The 20,423-nt window shown below is 28.9% G+C and overlaps 3 protein-coding genes across 3 annotated transcripts; 2 read left to right on the forward strand and 1 right to left on the reverse strand.

Annotated features, from left to right (window-relative positions):
• The first annotated feature begins 489 nt into the window (after positions 1 to 489).
• LOC134833492 (facilitated trehalose transporter Tret1-like) lies at positions 490 to 2,341 on the forward strand. The gene is made up of 3 exons (XM_063847816.1): positions 490 to 677; positions 737 to 1,342; positions 1,398 to 2,341. Exons 1-3 carry the CDS (start codon positions 591 to 593, stop codon positions 2,217 to 2,219), a joined length of 1,515 nt encoding a protein of 504 aa, XP_063703886.1. The 5' UTR covers positions 490 to 590; the 3' UTR covers positions 2,220 to 2,341.
• Positions 2,342 to 6,603: 4,262 nt separating this feature from the next.
• Positions 6,604 to 20,417, forward strand: LOC134834448 (glutamate receptor-interacting protein 1). The gene is made up of 9 exons (XM_063849100.1): positions 6,604 to 6,985; positions 14,898 to 15,224; positions 15,673 to 15,863; positions 15,920 to 16,209; positions 16,265 to 16,431; positions 17,805 to 18,734; positions 19,568 to 19,894; positions 19,958 to 20,241; positions 20,303 to 20,417. Exons 1-9 carry the CDS (start codon positions 6,877 to 6,879, stop codon positions 20,414 to 20,416), a joined length of 2,739 nt encoding a protein of 912 aa, XP_063705170.1. The 5' UTR covers positions 6,604 to 6,876; the 3' UTR covers position 20,417.
• LOC134834447 (allantoicase-like) lies at positions 12,428 to 14,591 on the reverse strand. The gene is made up of 4 exons (XM_063849099.1): positions 14,480 to 14,591; positions 14,226 to 14,424; positions 13,497 to 13,577; positions 12,428 to 13,434 (listed from the first exon to the last, which is right to left on the reverse strand). The coding sequence occupies exons 1-4, from the start codon at positions 14,519 to 14,521 to the stop codon at positions 12,665 to 12,667; spliced, it is 1,092 nt and encodes a 363-aa protein (XP_063705169.1). The 5' UTR covers positions 14,522 to 14,591; the 3' UTR covers positions 12,428 to 12,664.
• Positions 20,418 to 20,423: the final 6 nt, after the last annotated feature.

Raw genomic sequence — 20,423 nt, forward strand, 5'->3', positions numbered from 1 at the left:
AAGTAACGGATTTTCGTCAATTTTTTGTCACCAAACGAAAAAATACCGAAAAAAATCTAAAAAAAGGTCAGTATTTAATTTTTTTTATCATTAGATAAGCTCTTCTTCTTAATCTCATTTACGAAAAAATTCCTTCAATTAATCAAATTTAAATCTAATGATAAGAAAATTATTATCAAGACTCCTAATGTAAATTTTTGTTTAAAAAAATAAATTCCTTAATAAATTAAATTAATTATTAGCTCATTAATTATTCGACAAGTTGACTGAATGAATGAATGTCGGAACGTGTCATTTCATTGAAAACTGCCTTTTAGGAATTTTTACATCCAAGCACATACATTTGAATAAACTTGCATTTTTTGTCATTCAATTAAATCTAACGCACGAAAATTTCAAATTTCGTCTTGAATGAAAGCAGTTTTTGAATGAATCATGATGAATAAATATTCACAGCTGTGTTTTGTTGTCTTTTAAAGTCCAAACAAGCTCTTTGCTTCTCTTTATCAAAGTGTTTTGTGCTTCAATATGAGTGTAACTTGTCCATTTTTCGCTAAAAATTAAAAGAAAATTAGTTAAAAAAGTAAAAAATGTCAGAAAATGACGAATTTGCAGACGAACGTACGAGACTCATACCAAATTTATCGTCGACGGCGAGATATGACAACCAAAATGAGGTCTTTTGATAAATTTTTATCTAAAAAAAAAAATAAAATAATTTTTTTTTGATTTTCAGTCAACAATGGGTGAAGCATCTACCTCTGGGAGAAAGCTCCCGCAATATATCGCTGCCCTTGCTGCCACAGGCGGTGCTTTAGCTGCTGGAACGATTCTCGGATGGACTGCTCCAGCTGAGGGACAACTCGTGAAAGATGATCTCACAGATTCTCATTACGATTTTAGCGTCAGCAAAGAGGAATTTTCGTGGATTGGAGCTTTTGTGACACTTGGAGCTGCTTTTATTTGCATTCCCGTGGGGTTTCTCGCTGGATTATTCGGACGAAAGATGACAATGTTGGGTTTAGTGATCCCGTTTACCGTTGGATGGGCGCTTATGTTGTTCGCGACAAATGTGACGATGATGTATGTGGGTCGTTTCATGCTTGGCGTCGCCGGAGGAGCGTTTTGTGTGACAGCGCCCATGTATACGGGTGAAATTGCGCAAAATGAGGTACGAGGAACACTCGGGACTTTCTTCCAGTTGATGATTACCATCGGGATTTTGTTTGTTTATGCCGTTGGAGCGGGTGTCAGTGTCTTTTACTTGAACTTAATCTGTGGAATTATCCCGTTGGTGTTTGGTTTGGTATTTTTCTTCATGCCAGAGAGCCCGACGTTTTATGTAAGATTGAAATTTATGAGGAATTGTTTGAAAAATGTTAAAAAATTACTTACAGGTGTCGAAAGGACGACATGATGACGCATTAAATGCTCTAAAACGTCTCCGCGGTGAAAATTACAACTGCAACGCTGAGTTGGAAGAGTTGAAACGTGAAGCGCAAACTGTTGAAAGTAACTCTACCAACTTGGGACAAGCCCTGATGCGAATTGAATCCTTAAGAAGTGCATTTATCGCCATCGGTTTGATGTTTTTCCAGCAAATGTCGGGCATTAACGCTGTAATTTTCTACCAAACGCGCATTTTTAAAGCATCCGGTTCGAGTATTGATCCTCAGTTATCCACAATTATCGTTGGAATCATCCAAGTTGTCGCAACTTTCATCTCCTCAATCATCGTAGACAAATTAGGACGTCGTCTCTTGCTGCTTTTATCGATCGTTCTCATGGGAATCTGTCTCGCGGGTCTTGGAATCTTCTTTAATCTCAAAGACAACGAAGATGCCGTCGTTGAAAGTCTTCATTGGCTTCCTGTGACCTCCTTGTGCATCTTTATAATCGCCTTTTCCTTGGGTTTTGGTCCTGTGCCGTGGTTAATGGCTGGCGAACTCTTCGCTCCCGACATCAAGGGCTTTCTTGGAGCGATTGCCGGAACATTCAATTGGTTACTTGCGTTTGTCATTACGAAATTCTTCGCGAATTTTCAGGAAGCTCTCGGAAATGGTCCTACTTTTTATCTTTTTACGGCATTTTGTGTCCTTGGATTCTTGTTTGTGATATTTTTCGTGCCGGAAACCAAAGGGAAGAGTTTCCAAGCTATACAAGATCAAATTAAATTTCAGTGCATCCAAATTCGGGACTATCAAGCAGCTGCTAATTAAAGATAAAATTAATAACGAGACTAAAGAATCTCAGTAATTGAATTTTTTTGGGATATTTCACAAAATTATGAATAGTAGAATTATTAGAACTCCAAAAATTACTTTTGGTTGTAAGTATTTGTACCCTAAATAAATATTTGAAATTAAAAAATGAATTTTTTTCATAAAATAATTTTTAAAAAATTTCTTTTTTCACACATTTTTGTATAATTTTTTCTCATTAAAAATTCAAATAATTTTTTTTTACAAAATTTCCTTGTTTTGTACTTTTTAGCGCATTTTTTAAGAAAAATTTATTTATTCATTAAATTTAATTTTTTTAAATTTTAATTTTTTATTTTTTTTTTAATTTTTTTTTTAAATTTTTTATTTAATTTATTTATTAATTTATTTTTTAAAATTTATTTAATTTTTTTTCAGTTTAGTGTAGGTATTATTTTTCAAGAATTAAAAATTTATTAAATTATTTTGCTTTAAAAAAAATTAATTAAAATTTAATTTTTTAATTAAATTTTTATTATTAAATTTTTTATTATTAAATTTTTTTATTAATTTTTTTTAAATTTTTTTATTAATTTTTTTTTTTAAATTTTTTAATTAAATTTTTTTAACAATAATTTTTTTTTTGAAAAATATTTTTTTTCTTTAAAAAATTGTTTTGTTTTTAATTTTTTACATTTTACACATTTTTGTAGAAAATTAATTTATTTTCTTAAAAATATTAATTTTTTTTCCAAAGAATTTCTTGTTTCACACATTTTAATTAACTTTTCTATAGGAAGCTTAAAAATTTCTTATTAACTTGTAATAAATTATTAAATTAATTACTTTAAAAAAAAAAAATAATCTTGAACTTAAAAGCTTCGAAGATCAAAATTTTTTTGCATTTGAAATAAAAAATTATTTTTGTCAAATGATTTTTCTTATTAAAATTAAAATTTTTATTTTTTTTAAAGTTCATAATTTGTACGTTTTAGCTCTACTTTCTTTAAAAAATTGAGAAATTCGTCTCATTTTTCATTAAAATTAATAATAATGCGCAACACGTGTTTCAAAAAAAAAAAAAAAATCTGACGAGTTCAGTCATCTCAAAGATTTCCACATAATCCAATATTTCCTATATTTACCATGTCACGCTTCTTTAACTTAATTATACAAAATAGTGTCTACCGTAATTATAGCACATTTAGCATATTATACGCTCTAACTCTACTCTTCAACTCTATACTTTAAAATTTTGTTATTGAAGTTTTTCTCATAAAAACACAACAAAACATCAACATGAAAAGATCAAATTTCATTTTATTTCTTTGTTTTTCATTAGACACGCGTTAAGTAATGAAGTAAACTTTCGTCTTTAATAATTTTCTCTTCGTTGATCGATCCTTTCCATCAACGACAATTGATTCGAGAGGCGTTAGATAACAAACACTTTCGACTAATTGTCAAAAAAAAACCCACATCTGTGACACAAAACAGAGATTTTTTTTTGATAAATTTGCATTTCGTAAGAAAAATGTCTAATGCAAGAAATTTATCATATTTTTAATGGCACAAAAACATTTTTTCCATGACATGAAATTGTTCTTGCTACCGGATGAGATTCGAATTTTTGCGGTCAATGTACCAATCGAGAGTGTCACCATAGATTTATGGTTCAACATAATTTTCGCTGGAACAGCTGCGACAGTTAGAAATGCATTAGACCTCCTCGGTAGCATTATTATTGCAAGCACATGTCACAAACAAAAAATATCAAAAATTGAAGTATCGAATAAATATTTTTCGTTAAAACAAACAAACGATTTGTCTAAAACAAGTAAATAAAATGTCTATTTTAAAAATTTGTTCGCACTTTAGCACGAATTTTAACTTATTAATGAATCCTCTTGTACATTAATGCAAATAATTTGCATGCAATTTCAAGTGTTGGCACTCAACTTCCTTAAAATTCTAAAATAAAATTGAAGTTAACATATGGGAACGCATATTCAACGGCGACATGTTATTTGTTGGTGTAAAAATAATAATAATTCAAAAATTATGCCTGTTGTCTTCTTATTTTACTTCTGTAGAAACAGAGAAAATGTCTTTTTAAGATTTTAAATTGAATTAATGAGAAAAGTTGCATTTGTGTTTATATTTTTGCAGAATCGCTAATTAAAATCTGAAATATTGATTAAAAAAGAGTTAGAACATTCATCAAATCATCAACCATGATCTAATTTTTTTATGTGTATCGTGACTGTTCAAGCAAAAAAAATTGCCCTGTGGGAAATAAATGCGGTATTTTATGAGATTCTTTCATATACGAGATTCAGTTTTGACTTTGTTAACCAATGCGACTTTATACGTGATAATAGGAAATTTTTTGATTTTATGATAGTTTATTTGGCAACATGATGAAAATTTAAGGGAATGTATAATTTTTGGCTATTTAACATCTGCCATGAAATATTGCTTACTATGATGATCAAATAAATGTTCAATAAATGATAAAATAAAAGTATTAAGATATTTTCTTACTGAACATTAACTCATAGATTTTAATGAATATGTAATTCTATCAGTACCGAAACAGACAAAGACGATGATAAAAATTCAAATAATTTTTCTAAAATAAACCAAAAATCCTCATACTCTGAATGACTTTTAATAGTTTAAAATCGCAGCTTTGTTGAGAATTAATTCTAATTGTGGCTCGGCCCATATTGGAGGCTCCTTTAGTGTTTCCAAATGCTTAAGTGTGGTAACTTTCGATATTCTTATGAATTATGATCGACGTTTTGACAACATACTAAAAAATATCCGATGATTTTGTGTTAAAATTTGATCCTTTGCAAATATTAATTAACACCAGCTTCGTTAGGTAATCATTGTGATTAAAATTAAGTTTCGAGACGTCTCCAGTTTCGTGTTAATCTCATTTTAGATGAAAATTTTTCAAAATTGATGCTCAACAAGAGTTTCATGTGAAGAATCTTCCATTCAGTTAAAGTACCTAATGAAGAAAAGAAACAAAATTTAAAAAAATCTTATGGAATTTTTTTTATAAGTTCTCAAGAAAATTTTAAATTTAGATTTTAGAATTATTAAATTTTGCAAGATAATTTTTTCAATTTTTTTAAATTTTTGCTATAGGAAAAAATTCAAAAATTTTTTTATACATAAACTTTTTAAAAGTTAAACATTTTCTTACCGCTGGGCATCATCAATAACGTGCCTTCTTAGAACATCAAACCTTTTTATAAAAAAAAAAATAATAAAAACTTGATCAAACAATGACTGATTCATACATTTTTTATGACATTTCATCGTCTAATTAAAAAACTATTTTTTTTCTGCGTGTCATAAACGAAAAAACAATGAATCTACTTATTTACGAGAGACCCAAAAAATTTCAATTAATTACTTACTTGTTTTGGCATTTTATTAGCCCAGCCGCTTTGAAATTTCGTTTGTTTTTTTGAAAATGGATTAAAAGAACCTCCCTCGTGTGTCATCTTCATCGAACAACTTTTACTATTTTATTTACTATGGAACAGCTGCTTATTAGAAACAACAATTTTTTCTTCTTCACTCAATAGTGGGAGTATCTTCTGATGATGTCTTTGGCAGGTTATTATTTACTAATGTTCTCATAAGTTATGATTATTATTTGTTGAGTAATTGGAACGACAACGATTCGACTTTTGAGTGACAATTTCCTTTCTGCGACTCCTTTTTTATTAATTTTCCACGAGAAATATCAATTCGTTCACTTTTGCAAAAATAAATAAATAAACAAGAGTTTCGCTACAAAAAACCGCAAACGATTTTCCAATGTATCGTCATCGTTTTGTTCATTTTCTTGCTCATTTCATTCTCTTTTTTCGTGCACGTCGTACGTTCGTTCGTCTCCCTAAGTGAGTTATTTTTAGTAGCGAGTTTTTTTCGTCGTTCTTGGTTGAATGAATGAATCAACCATCATAAGTGCATGCAGAAAATGAGTAAAAATCTTCAAAGTTAGTCTTGATCGTCGTCTCGCACGGAATACACGATCGTCGTCGTCAAAAAATGGTCTTTCCCGATTTTTTTATTTTTATTCGCATTATGAATATCATACGGCGCGGCACCGTGTAACATGCAGTAGACATTCAAAAATAGCGCGTCGTCTTGTTGTTGTTGTGAAAACTAAATATATACCTTCAACCATAGATTTAACGAGCAGCATCATTAAACAACTTGGAAAATTTTTTCTTCTGTAAGATAAAAAAAAAGTTAATTTTTCAAAAAAAAAAAAAAAAATTATCTTGAAAAATTATGTCAATAATAAAAAAGTGTCCGATTTCGTCATAAAATCAAATAAAATTCAGCTGATTCGACGAATCAAAGGTTTTTCCCCGCACAAAGCTGGCTGTACAACAAACAAAAATAAATTATAAATCATCATGGTGTGTGCGGTTTTCACGTCAGCCATCATAAAATAATAAAAATATGAGTTAATAACGAAAATTAAAAAAAAAAGTTGAAAAGGTGTCAGTGAAAAGTGAGTGATACATCATAAAATAAATAAAAAAAAATCTTTTGATATTTTTCCGAGCGAAACCTCGGATTTCAAAGTTCTTCGTTAATTAACTAACGAACAAAAAAAATCTAAAAATACAAAAATCGAAGAATGAAGTTGTGGAAAACGCGGAAAAGCACAAGTTGCGTCTCAGGCAACAACTCGAAATCAGACGAGGATAAATTTAAGGCGCCAATTTCGCAATCGACACCTGTACTGGGTACGTTTTCCGTAAATTTTTAAAATTATTTTTTGTCGTTTAAATTATTATTTACTTACGTTTTTCGGGTGTGTGGGAGACAGACAGTTCTTGTCGTGTTTCATATTTTTTTTCTTCTTCTCTTCGAGAGGCTTGTATTGTGATGGATGGATAACCTTGTGCGTAATGTGTGCTCTAAAAATGAAAAAAAAATCTGTAGTAGACAAAATATCGTTAAAAAATTCGTCGTTAATAATATTTAAATGTACGAACAGGATTTGTTTATTTTTATTTAAATTAAAAAAAATATTAATTACGAATAAAAATTTGTCACTCTGTTAAAGTAATTTTGAATTTTTTTGTCTCCTTGGGTCTTGAAAGTCTCCTTCTCTTCTTTCGTTATGCATTTTTCTCACACTTTATTCGACAATTTTTTGTCTTTTCTTTTATTTTTATTACAATTTCGGCCTGAAATGAAAGGGGAAAGGAGTCAAACTGTTAAAAAGATCTTCTTTAAAGTACAAGAAGTCTTTGGAAAACGATTAAATTTACTCACAGATCGCTTAATCACACACAAAATACGAGGGTTGGCGTATTAATTCTGAGAAAAGACATGAAAAAAAAATTATTTGTACAAGTGAAAATATGTTGTTCTACTTGATTTTTTTTGTGAGATTTGGGGAGATGAAGTAAGATCGTATTGGTTGGAGATTGAATTTCGAAAGTAATTTATCATTCTATTAGAATATTTGGAAGGAAAAGTTACAGAGATGTAACTATAAAATTAAATTGTACAGAATTAAAAATAATTAATTAAAATAATTTTTTTTTTATTTTTTTTTTTAAATTAACTTTTTTTTATAATTTTTTATTAATTAATTTTTAAGTTTTTTTTATATTTAATTTATATGTTTTTTTATAATTTTTTTTAAAGTTTTTAATTTTTAAATTTTTTTAAAAAATTTGTCATTTTTTAAATTTTATTTTTTAAAATTTTTAATTAAAATTAAAAATTTTTTTTTTTTAATTTTTTTTATATATATATTTTAAATATTTTTTTTTTAAATTTTTTTTATATTTTTTTTTATTTTTTTTTATTTTAGTTTTTTTTTTATTTTTATTATTTTTAAATTAAGATTTTTTAATTTTTTTTATTTTTTTTTATAATATTTTTATATTTTTTTAATTTTTTTAAAATTTTTATTTTTTTAAAATTTATTTAAATTTTTTTTTTAATTTTTTTTAATTTTTAATTTTTTTAAATTTTTTTTTTTATTTTTTTTAATTTTTTTTTTTTTTAAATTTTAATAATTTTTTTTTATTTTTTAAAATGAACTTTTTGAACATAAAATTAAAAAATGAAATTTTATGCTTTCATAAAAGGCCCTTTTTTACTACAGGCCTGAAGAGTAATAAGATAATTTGGGATGAAGAAACTCATTAAACTACTGAAAATCAATTTTTATCGTTTTTAGTTCTAAAAATTAAGAATTGATGAACTTATAAAATGTTTTACGCTTCAAAGTTAAAATTTTCATAAGAAATTTTACTTAACAATATTTAAAAAAGCCAAATTTCGTAAGAAAAAATTTCATTTTAATAAAAAATGTCTCATTTTGAGAGTTTCAAGGACAAATCTTACCAGATTGAAAAGAATTTTTAATAAATTAAAGCAAAAAAATTCCAAAACTGTCGATTTTCAATGAAATTTCCTTAAAAAATGAATTTTTATGAACTAAAAATATAAAAATCTTAAGAGAAAAATAAGAAAAAAATCGCAAATCCGCCATTTTCCATCATCTTACGCAATTCTGTTCCCAAAAGTTGTTGAACTCCAACTCGCATCTATCTCGAGTAGATACATTTAATTTCCTGTTTGTTGTTTCACTCGACACTTTATGTTCTTATTAATCATCTTTTTTGTACTTTTCATGCATCTTGCACCTAAAAAAACGCTGCGAAGCGACATCAATGCGATGTTTTCTGTTGTTCTTGTTGATGGAACGACATTACCAGGTGATTTATGATGACGATCAACATTTCGCATCTCTTTCAGATTCCGCTCTAATGTTAATTATAACGACTTTTTTTTATGAGACGACGTTAGTTTGTAAATTAAATTCACATTATTATGGTACGAAGAGAAAAAAAATATTTTGATAGTAAATCATTCGTCACCTCAATAGAATGCAGATGCAGAGAAATTTTGGTTTGGCAAAAGATGAACGGAATAAATTTTGAGGTTTTTACGCTAATTTGTCGTGATTTATGTGGAACGAATTTCGGTCTAGGTTCTAAAATTATAAATTGAGGCAAGTTGAAAGAACTTTTCGAGATGCGGCGAAGTGACAAATCCAATCAGCTGCTGTTTCCTTGAGGGACTTGAGTGTCGGCTGCTGTCATAATGCGAGGGCACAAGTATGGCACGTTTCACTTTTTGACTTCTTTTTAAAATTGACTTTAAACAGATTAACGTGATAAATGAATTCTTTTAAAAAATAGAAGAAAAACATTTTTTTCCTCTTGAGATTGAGAAATTATTTTTTTTAATCCCTCAAGAGATTCAATTCACGTGATTTTAGTTATTTTTTGACACGCGACAATTCCATATTGTTTTAGCACTTCATTTATTTTCCTTCGAGAAATTTTTCCAAAAATTGTCGTTTAGTTGAATTTTTTAAAATATTGCTCAGTTTTGGAATAAAAAAATTAATTTTTTAAGTTTTTTTTATATTTTTTTTCAATACGTACAACTTCCTATTTAATGAATCCCCATAAAGCAAAAAAAAAAATACCAAAAATGTGCATTGGGACAAAAGTATTTAATGTGAATTGGGGTAAAAATTTCAAAATGTCAACTGGGGCGAAATTTTTAAATGTATTTTGGGAAAAATTTTCAATTATGCATTGGGTCAAAATTTTGAATGTGCATTGGGACAAATGTTTTAGAATGTCAACTGGGGCAAAAATGATGAAAATGCATTGGGACAAATGTTTTAGAATGTCAACTGGGGCAAAAATGATAGAAATGCATTGGGACAAATATTTTAAAATATAAACTGGGGCTAATGTCGAGTGTATAATAATTTAAAAAGTTAAAATATGCACTGGGATGAACTGTTTTGCTATATTTTGGGGCAAATTTTTTTTTAATAGAATACTTACTTGAACCTCTGAATCTCTCAGATGATAATGAACACGATAAAGAACCAAAATAATGTTCATGTCACGCTTCACTAACGAATTAACGATCTATTCTATTCCTACGCAGAATCATGCGACGACTGCCAATGTACTAAAAAGTGACATATGTTTCTAAAATTAACTTTTTTTTAACAGTTCCGAAGGGTCTATTGTTTTTACTTCTCAAGGCATTTTTTCGATGTTTTACAACTGTTGAATGACAAATGTTTATCAATAAAGCCGGGTCATCAATAAACATAAATTTATTTTTTTTTCCTGAAAAATCGATAAATTTTCACTTTCGATGACTAACAGTTGGACAACAAAAAAAATCGGAAACGTGAATGAGTCACACTTCCAACTCAATTTAAATGAAATCTGCATGAATGGGAAACGACATGTCGTCGCGTATTCTTGGTAATGTCGCGTGTCTCCCACAAAAAAATAAATATTTAGGGTTGCGAGTTCTTCTGAATTAATAAAATTCAAGATCAAGTAAACTTATAGGAAATTGAAACAGAGAAATTGTGTCAATCGAGTGGCACGCTTCACTTCACTTCTCTTCAGATTTGCATACAATGTCGACTGAATGGCTTGTGATTGTTCTTGGAGTTACTTCAATTGCATCAATTGTAAAAAGTGAATGTTGTGTCGTCTAAAAAAATAATAATTAATTTTATAGTTGGACACAAATCTCGCATTCGCAGCGACTATAATAATTGTTTTGTCTCGTAAATATTTCAATTTGTGCATAAATTTATAACGCGAATGACTTTGCGTGTAATTGCATGCGGAGTCAGTAATACAGTGATTGATTGTTAGTTTTTTAAACTTTCTTGGTTGGTTTTCGGTTGGAAAATATGAGACGTTCGAATAATTTCGAGAAAAAGTCAAAATTTAGACGAATAATTTTCGAAAATATGAGAAGTCAATGGAATAATTTTCGACGTCAATGGAATAATTTTCGAAAATTTGAGAAGTCAATGGAAGGATTTTCGAAAATTTGAGAAGTCAATGGAATAATTTTCGAAAATATGAGACGTCAATGGAATAATTTTCGAAAATATGAGACGTCAATGGAATAATTTTCGAAAATATGAGACGTCAATGGAATAATTTTCGAAAATTTGAGAAGTCAATGGAATAATTTTCGAAAATATGAGACGTCAATGGAATAATTTTCGAAAATATGAGACGTCAATGGAACAATTTTCGAAAATATGAGACGTCAATGGAATAATTTTCGAAAATATGAGACGTCAATGGAATAATTTTCGAAAATATGAGACGTCAATGGAATAATTTTCGAAAATTTCGAAGTCAATGTAAAATTTTTCGAAATTAAAGTAAAATTTTCGAAAATCATAAAACATTTTTATTGTTTCTACAACAAAACCACTTAATTGACCTCATTCTAGTTGCAATCTTGGATAATTAAAACAAATGATTTCTTCATAACTCATCAATAAACTGCAACACGGAACAAAGTTTCACTAAAACTGCGACATCATCATCGTCTTCGAAAGTAATAATTTTTCATTTAATTGCTCGTCGACTCCTTCCGATGTGCAATTATTTCACATTTTATTTATTTATCTCTTGAAATAATGAATGAACAATTAACACTTTAATCCATCATATAAAAGAAAAATATTTTGACTTAATAATTTTTTTTCTTCTTCAACAATTAACGGAGAAATAAATCAACAATTCTGAGTCAGTCAGAAGAGAAAACGGGGGTCAAAAAATTATGTTTTAACAATGTTTCTCGCGTCTTCCGGTCAAGAGTTTTTGAACGTCCCACGAAAAAAAAGAAAAAAAAAATGCAAGAAATTTATCACTTACACACTGCAATAAATTAATGAATGAGATGAGATCGATGCAAGTTTTTTTTAAAAAAAAAGCTGAAATTGTGGAAAAATAAAATTCTTCCCATCGCATCTCGTTAAATAAATAAAGTGATCAATTATTGTACGCAAGTGGCGACGAGATGAACGGTTTCTAATTAATTAGAGGCATTCTGTGGGTTTACAAACATAATAAAAATTTGATACTTTGGCGTTTCTTTTGTTATCTCAACTGTTTTTTTACGACGTAGACGACTTTTGTTTTCTTTTTGGAAGCATGAAGCGCCGCACAACCGACACTTTACTTTAATCTCGATCGCTTTTTGATGTTTTTTCATTAATTAAGACGTTCATCTCGCGTTTTTGTGAGTTTTTGTGACGTTGTTCACGAAATATCTCAGGAATTCCCTCGCATCGAACTAAAAAAGAGAGAAAAAAGTATGGAATATTTTATTTTAACATGAAAAATTCATTTAATTTAAAAAAAATAATAAAAATTTAACTGCATGAAATAAATTTTCATTGAAAAAAAGAAAACATCTTTCTTGCGAGACGCTTCACGTGCATGTAAAATGACAAAATGAGAACAAACATCTTATTTTGTCTCGAATTTATCTTCTTTTCTTCGTCGGAATGAACGTCGAATGGAGTGTTTCTCATAAATCTTCCGTTACACGGGTCGTCCAAAGATACGAACACGACTAATTCCGCCATCGGGTGCTATAGTCACTCGTACATGGGTAAATGGTCCATGCGATTTCAGCTTTTCTTGGGTCACGAGATGCTCTTTGTGCGCCGAAAGCTTAAATTCTGCGAGAATTTCCTCCCATTTTGCGTTTTCCAGGTCTTGGGTGCCTTCAATCCTCACACTATCCGGAAAATTTCCCTTGAAATGACGCGTATCGATAACCACGTGGTCGATTCTTCCTTTCAAACCAACTTTGAAAATGCACCATTCGCATCCCGGGACATTGTTTAAGATGCCATTTTCGTTTGCCGTTAATATCGCAGGTCGATCGAGACGTCTTGCTGTTTCCCATCCGTCGCCCATATTGAAGCCCTTTGAGGGTTTTATGAGGTTTCCGGGATGACCGTAGTGCGCATTGGAATATTTTAAACACAAACCGCCGTTCAGCAGGGAAATTAAATCGACCATTTCTGAGCCTTTAAAGGACTGAGGATCAACTTTGACGATTCCGAAGACTTTAAAACGCGCAACTCCTCCGTCAGGGAAGTAATTTAAACGAACGTGCGTGAAAATTTTCGAACAATTTACGGGAAAAAGGGATTTTCGGGTGTCTTCGTAGCCGGGGGAGAGTTTTGAACGTTCAACTATTTCAAGCCATGTATCGGAACGGAGTTTGTTGACTTGTTTTAATTCGTCGCTCGTACAAGCGGTTCCCATTTTGTCCTTTTCGCGCACGGGAAATAATTTTTCGTCTAAAAAAAATTTTTAAAAATCATAAAAATTCATTTTTATAATGAAAAAATTATTTAAAAACCTTCTGAAGTCAAAAAAGCTGCTTGAACCGAAATTTGAGGTACATAATTTCCCGTAAAATAAGCTGTATCGGCTTCAATTCCTAAAAAAAAAAATTTTCAATTAAATTTTGTGTTAAAAAAATTATTTTAATTTAAATTTTTGTTAAAAAATAATTTTGAAATAATAAAAATAATAATTTTAAATGAAATTTTTTATTAAAAAAAATAATTTTAAATGAAATTTTTTATTAAAAAAAATAATTTTAAAGGAAATTTTTAATTAAAAAAAATTTTTGATTTTCTGTTTAAAAAAAAAGATTAAAAAAAAAGATTTGAATTTTTTGTTAAAAAAATAATATTAAAGAAAATTTTTAATTAAAAAAAAGAATTGAATTTTTTGTTAAAAAAATAATTTTAGATAAAATTTTTTATTAAAAAAAATAATTTTAAATGAAATTTTTTATTAAAAAAAATAATTTTAAAGAAAATTTTTAATTAAAAAAAATTTTTTTTTTGTTTAAGAAAATAATCTTAAATGAAATTTTTAATTAAAAAAAAATTAATTTTTTTTTTAAATAATTTTAAATGAAATTTTTTGTTAAAAAAATAATTTTGAAGAATATTTTTAATTAAAAAAAAAATTAATTTTCTGTTCAAAAATTAAATTAAAATTTTAATTAAAAAAAAAATTTTTAAATGAAAAAAAAAATTTTTTTTTAATTTAAATTTTTTTTTTTTATAATTTTTACCTTTGATCTCACAGGGCGCCGCAAGTTTAATTATACACCAATCATGTCCTGGAATGCGTTTCCTTCGAGTTTCCCATCCATCCATCCATTTTCCGAACTCTGTGAACTTATCTCCAATCCAAAGGGGTTCTGCATCATTCAACAAATTCTCTGCCGGTGCAAAAAAATCATCCGTAGCGAAACAAATTTTAGCAAAATTCTAAAAAAAATATTTATTAACAAATTTTTTCAAAGAAAAGTTGAAATTTACTCACGGAACTCGAGGCCAAATTATTAAGTTGAGTAAAATCTTCCATAATTTTGGGATTTGGTCAACCTTTATACCGTAAAAGATGAACGAAACTAACGAAAAATAACAAAAACAAGTAAATATTTCGACTTAGCTGATAAATTCCAATCTAAAATGTTTCCGAGAGAGATAATGAATGAACGTCACAAACAATTTTTTGTATGTAAATGTGTGAGATTTTCGTTTCGCATTGAATTTCAGTTGTCGCACGTGATTAAAAATTGTCTGAAAAAAAATTATTACAAAATTAAAATAGCTCACAATAAATCAAACTACTTACTTTGATGTTTCTCACTCGAATTTTGGCAGACGAGACGATTTTTTGTCACACAAATCAAAACTAAAATTTCGCAATTAATAAAATTAATGACTTTTTTTCACAGGAAATCGTGCCATGAGTCCCGCGCAGTCTGAAGACTCGGGTTTGGCAGTTGATCGTCCCACGACCTACACCACAATTACGATTCCGCGTGAAGATGCGAAGAGTTTAGGGATTACGTTTGCCGATAGATTTGATATTTCGTATCCGCCAGTCATTGAATCGATAAATGAACTTGGAACGGCGAGTGATTTGTTGTCGCCCGGCGATCGAATTCATCAAATTGACGGGATTTCGACAATTGGATTGACGAATCAGCATGTTTTTAATCTTTTGTGTAACGGAGATGGTCCAGCAACTGTCGAAATTGAGTATTATTTGCCCGAGCATGGTGAGGAATTAATTTTTTCATGTACAGGGTGTTTCAATTTTTGAATTAAGGGTATTAATTAATGATATTTTTGAAGAAATTTTGAATTTTTTGATAATTCAATTTTTTTTAAATTTTAATTATTTTTTTCGCTTAATTTTTACTAATTTGTTCCAAAAAAAAAATTAAAATTTACAGAAATTATCAAAATTTTTTAAAAATTGCTCAAAATTTTGTATTTTGAAGTTTTATAAAAAATTTAAAATATATTTATAACTTTGAAAATTTTTTTACGAATTTTGATAATTTTTGGCAAATTTAATTTTTTTAAAATTTTTTTTATTTGAAAGTGGTTCAAAAAATTATAAAAAATTATAAAAATTATTAAAATATCACCCTAAAAAATTTTGAAATCTAAAAAATTGAACACCCTGTACTTCAGAATGAAATTAATTAATTTTTTTTATAGTTTCTCAAAATAAATTGAGGGTAATTTCCAAAATTGCTCAAATCACGATAGAACGAGAGACGGAATTTTTAGGCTTAACGTTGCGTGGCGGAGGAGAGTTGCCCCTAATTGTAACAAATGTCAGACCAGAAGGTCCAGTTTACAAAACAGGACTCATAAAACCGGGCGATCGAATTCTTCGATTGGATAATGTAAGAAAATTTTTTCGCTTAAAAAAATTTTTTTTTAAATTTTATTTTTTTTTTAGATCTCCCTCATCAACAAAACCCTCGCTGAAGCCCAAATGTTACTAAAAACGTTCGATGCGTCACGTCTCTCAAACCTTACCATCGAATACGACGTCTCCGTCATCCAAAATTTAGAATTTTCCGTGGGCCCGTTGCTGATAGAGATCGAACGAGGTCCCAATGAACGTGTTGGTCTCGTGCTGAGCAACTATTCGAGCGTTTTTGAGAGCAGTCAGTATCAAAGTGTCGACGATATGAAGCCAAATCAGATTTATGTGGCGAATATTATACCAGCAAGTATTGCGGATCGGTGAGTTTTTCATCAATTTTTTGTTGAAAAATCGATTTTAATGGAAAATTTTTAGATGCGGCGCATTTTCCGTCGGAGATAAATTAATTTCCGTTAATGGAACGATCATCGAAGGCATGTCGTATAATCCGACAGAAGTAACGGAGCTCATTGATGCCAGCAGTGCACTCGGATACTTACAAATTCAGATAATGCCGATACATGCGCTTGCGAGACGGAGAGGTAAGTCAAAATTTTTTTTTTCAAATTTAAAAAATTTCATGATATTGAAAAAAAAAAATTTAATCAAAAATTAAAAAACAAAATAAAAGCAAATTCAAAAATAATTTAAATTAAAATTAATTTAATTCAAAAAAAAATTAAAATTTGATGAAAATAAAAAATAATAAATAATTAAATTTTTTTTAAATATAAAAAATAAATAATTAAAAAAATAAATTTTATTAAAATTTTGAAAAAAAATTACTAAAAAAATAATTATTAAAAATATTATTTAAAATTATAAAAAAACATTTAAAAAATAAATAAATAAAATAAAAAAAAAAAAAAATAAAAATTTAATTTTAATAAATAAAAATTTTGTAAAAAAATGTAAAAAAATAATTTTAAAAAATAAAATTTGATGAAATTTAAAAAATTTTTTACTAAAAAATAAAATTAAAAAAATAAATTAAAAAAAAAAATAAATTATTTAAATATAAAAAAATTAAAATTTAATGGATTTTAAATATAAATAAAAAGCAAAAATAAAAAAAAAAAAATAAATATTAATAAAAATTTAAATAAAAAAAAAAAATTTTAAAAAAATAATTTAAAAAAAATTAAATAAATAAAAAATTAAAATTACAAAAATAAAACAAAACAAAAAAAAATTATCAATTGAAAAAATTAATTAAAAAAAATAATAAAAAAAATTTTATGAATAAAAAGTTAAAAAATTTGAAGTCAACTTTAAAAAAAAAATTAAAATTACGTAAAAAAAAATCTTGTTTGCTTTAAATTATTACAACAACGTGTTTCAACATCATTTAATTACTTTTTGGTAAAAATAAAATTAATTACATGAAAATCACGACGAAAAAAAAAACGACAACACGGATTGGAAGAGTTTCTTTGTTGTTGTTGTCAAACATTATTGAACACACATTTTTCGCTACTAGTTTCGAGTTGGAAGCGAGTTAATTTTAATATTTTCGAGAGTAAAAGAGAGAGAAAAAGACGCGTGTTAGAAAAATAAAAGCAAAATGACACACGTTTATGTGTTGCAGCTGCTCCAACTAACGACTTTGATGACGACACAAAGACGCGTAATTTTTAATTTAAATGCTTTGAAAAGCGGAAAATTCGAGGGAAAACTTTGTAACTGAATCGATTTAAGCCAAAAAATGTATGCCAACTGCTCACATCGATCATTTTTCGTGTCACCGCATAAATCAAGTGCCAATAACGGAACTTAAAAACACACGTCGGACTTAAGGATTTGCTATTTTTAGCACGTCTCTCGACGAAAATTGCGATTCGAGACCGTGATCTCCGCGAAAATTTATGAATGAACGTGATATTTACGATTTTCTTTTAATTTTTTCTCGTTTCAGAGATGCAAATGAGTCAAAATTTGTACGGATACAATACGATAGACTCCCGCAAAACGGTTCGAAGTCGCAGTAATTTCTCAAATCGCAAGACAAACTATCAATCGCAGATTTTCGATCCGATGGCAATTTATGCGAACAGTGGTTTGTACCGTTCGGAGCTCGTTCACACAATTATCGACTGTTCTCAAGGCTCCGGGATATGTTTAGGTCCGCCAGCACCCAATGGTCGAGGTTTCATCATCAATCACGTAATTCAAGATTCCTCTGCCGATCGTTCGGGTTGCATCCAAAAGGGAGATCGTCTCTTAGCTGTTAACAAAACTTACAATTTGGATCTCATGACGATACGACAAATGCTCGGCGACTTCCCAAGCGACGAAATTTCGAATCAATTCAATTCGTGGGTCGAGCTGGAAATTGAATACGACATTGCGGATGCGACAAACCAAAAATGCGGCATTTTTGACGTGAAATTGATGAAACGAAGCAAATCCGGATTGGGAATCACGGTAAATGGAAGTTCTAATGGAATGTATGCCATTTCTCACATCAAACCGGGAAGTCCAGCATATCGAACGGGAGCTTTGAGACCCGGAGATACAGTAATTGCGGTTGATTCTCATCCCGTGGAACATTTCAACATCGATTCCTTGCTGAAAGAGACACAAGGCGATTGTGTAACTTTGACTATTAGAAGGAATATTTTGCCGGATTTCCTTTTTGATGCACAACAACGGAGCAATTTCATGTTCGAGAACTCGGAAAGTTCGTATAATTCAAGTCCCAAATTTGGCGATACGGGACAACAACGATCTCCATCGCCCGTGGGGCAAGAAATGTACGAGATGATCGAATTGAATAACATGAACTTTCAACATCCGCCGCCGCCGCCAGAGTGGTTCGATAATGAAAATAAAGAAATTAATGAAGGTGAGTTAATTTATTTTGAATTTAGTAAAATTTGATGAAAATTTCATAAAAACTAAAAAAATTGAAAAAGAGCTAACTTTTCAGTTTTTTTGATTTTTGAAAGAAATTTAACAATTTTCTAATCTAAAATTCAAAATTTGATGAAATTCGTTGAAAAATTATAAAAATTATTAAAACTAACACAAAACAAATTAAATTCAGCTCTTAAAGAAAAGAGCTAACTTTTCAGTTTTTTGATTTTTGAAAGAAATTTAACAATTTTCTAATCTAAAATTCAAAATTTGATAAAATTCGTTGAAAAACCATAAAAATTATTAAAACTAACACAAAACAAATTAAATTCAGCTCTTAAAGAAAAGAGCTAACTTTTCAGTTCTTTGATTTTTAGATAAAATTTTCAAAATTTTAAAATTCTTAATTCACGTTATATTTATCAAAATTTAATTAAATTTGCTAACTTTTCAGTTTTTTGATTTTTGAAAGAAATTTAACATTTTTTGAGCTAAAATTCAAAATATGATAAAATTTCTTGAAAAATTATTAAAACTAACCCAAAAAAATCAAATTTAGCCCTAAACGAAAAGAGCTAACTTTTCAGCTCTTTGATTTTTAGATAAAATTTTAACAAATTTTAGTTCTAACTTTCAAAATTTAATTAAATTTGTCGTAAAATAATACAATTTTCATTGAAAAAAAAATTTTTTTATTTGAAAATTTTGAAAATTTAACAAAAATTTACCCAAAGAAGCATCAATATGAATTTTTTTCTAAAATTTTTCAAATTTTTATCCAAATTAAAGTTTAATATTTGAAAAATTTTCTTTTCAATACAGATATCGAACACTATACCGTCGCTTCCCCCGCCCTTCCTCCTCCTCAAACCATGAAGACTGAAAAAATCGAGCAAAATTTCGTCGTAAAATTGGAAAAAACTTCCGGTCCTTTAGGCATCACTTTAGCTGGCAGCGAGCAACTTGGACAACCAATTACTATCAGTGCAATTGCCGACGGCGGTTTGGCGCAAAAAACGGGCGAAGTTGAAGTCGGAGATCAACTGCTGGCAGTTAACGGTCAAAATGTGCAAAACATGGCGCTGTCCGATGCCACAAAGTTACTTCACAAGTTCAATGATGTCGTTTATTTGCATTTATCGAGAATAAGTAAGAAATTTTTTTTGTCAATTTCAGAAAAAAAAAAAATTTTTTTTTTGTTAAAATTTTTAGAAGACATTGAAATTCCGAGTCACATCCCGCAACCACAAGCCATTTATGCCAAAGTCGTGAAGAAAACGTCGAAAAGCCCATCGATTAAGGACAATCTCTCCTCTACCTCAAGTGACGGCTTCCGAACGCTTCATGTGACGCTGCACAAAGACAAAGTATACGACGATTATGGGTTCTCCGTGTCCGATGGCCTCTACGATAAGGGAGTTTACATCAATAGAATCCGTAGCGGAGGTCCTGCTGATCTCACGGGACAATTAAAACCTTTTGATCGAATCATGCAGGTGAGAATTTTCATAATTTTCACTAAAAAAATATTTTTTTAAATTTTTTTTGTAATTTTAGGTCAATGAAACTAAAACTGTCGACTTCGATTGTTGCCTTACCGTTCCTTTGATCGCTACAGCAGGAGATAAAATTGACTTGATTGTCCAAAGATCCGTTAAAATGTCTTATTAACAGAATT

Source organism: Culicoides brevitarsis, chromosome 3 (assembly GCF_036172545.1).
Source record: "Culicoides brevitarsis isolate CSIRO-B50_1 chromosome 3, AGI_CSIRO_Cbre_v1, whole genome shotgun sequence".
NCBI lineage: Eukaryota > Metazoa > Arthropoda > Insecta > Diptera > Ceratopogonidae > Culicoides > Culicoides brevitarsis.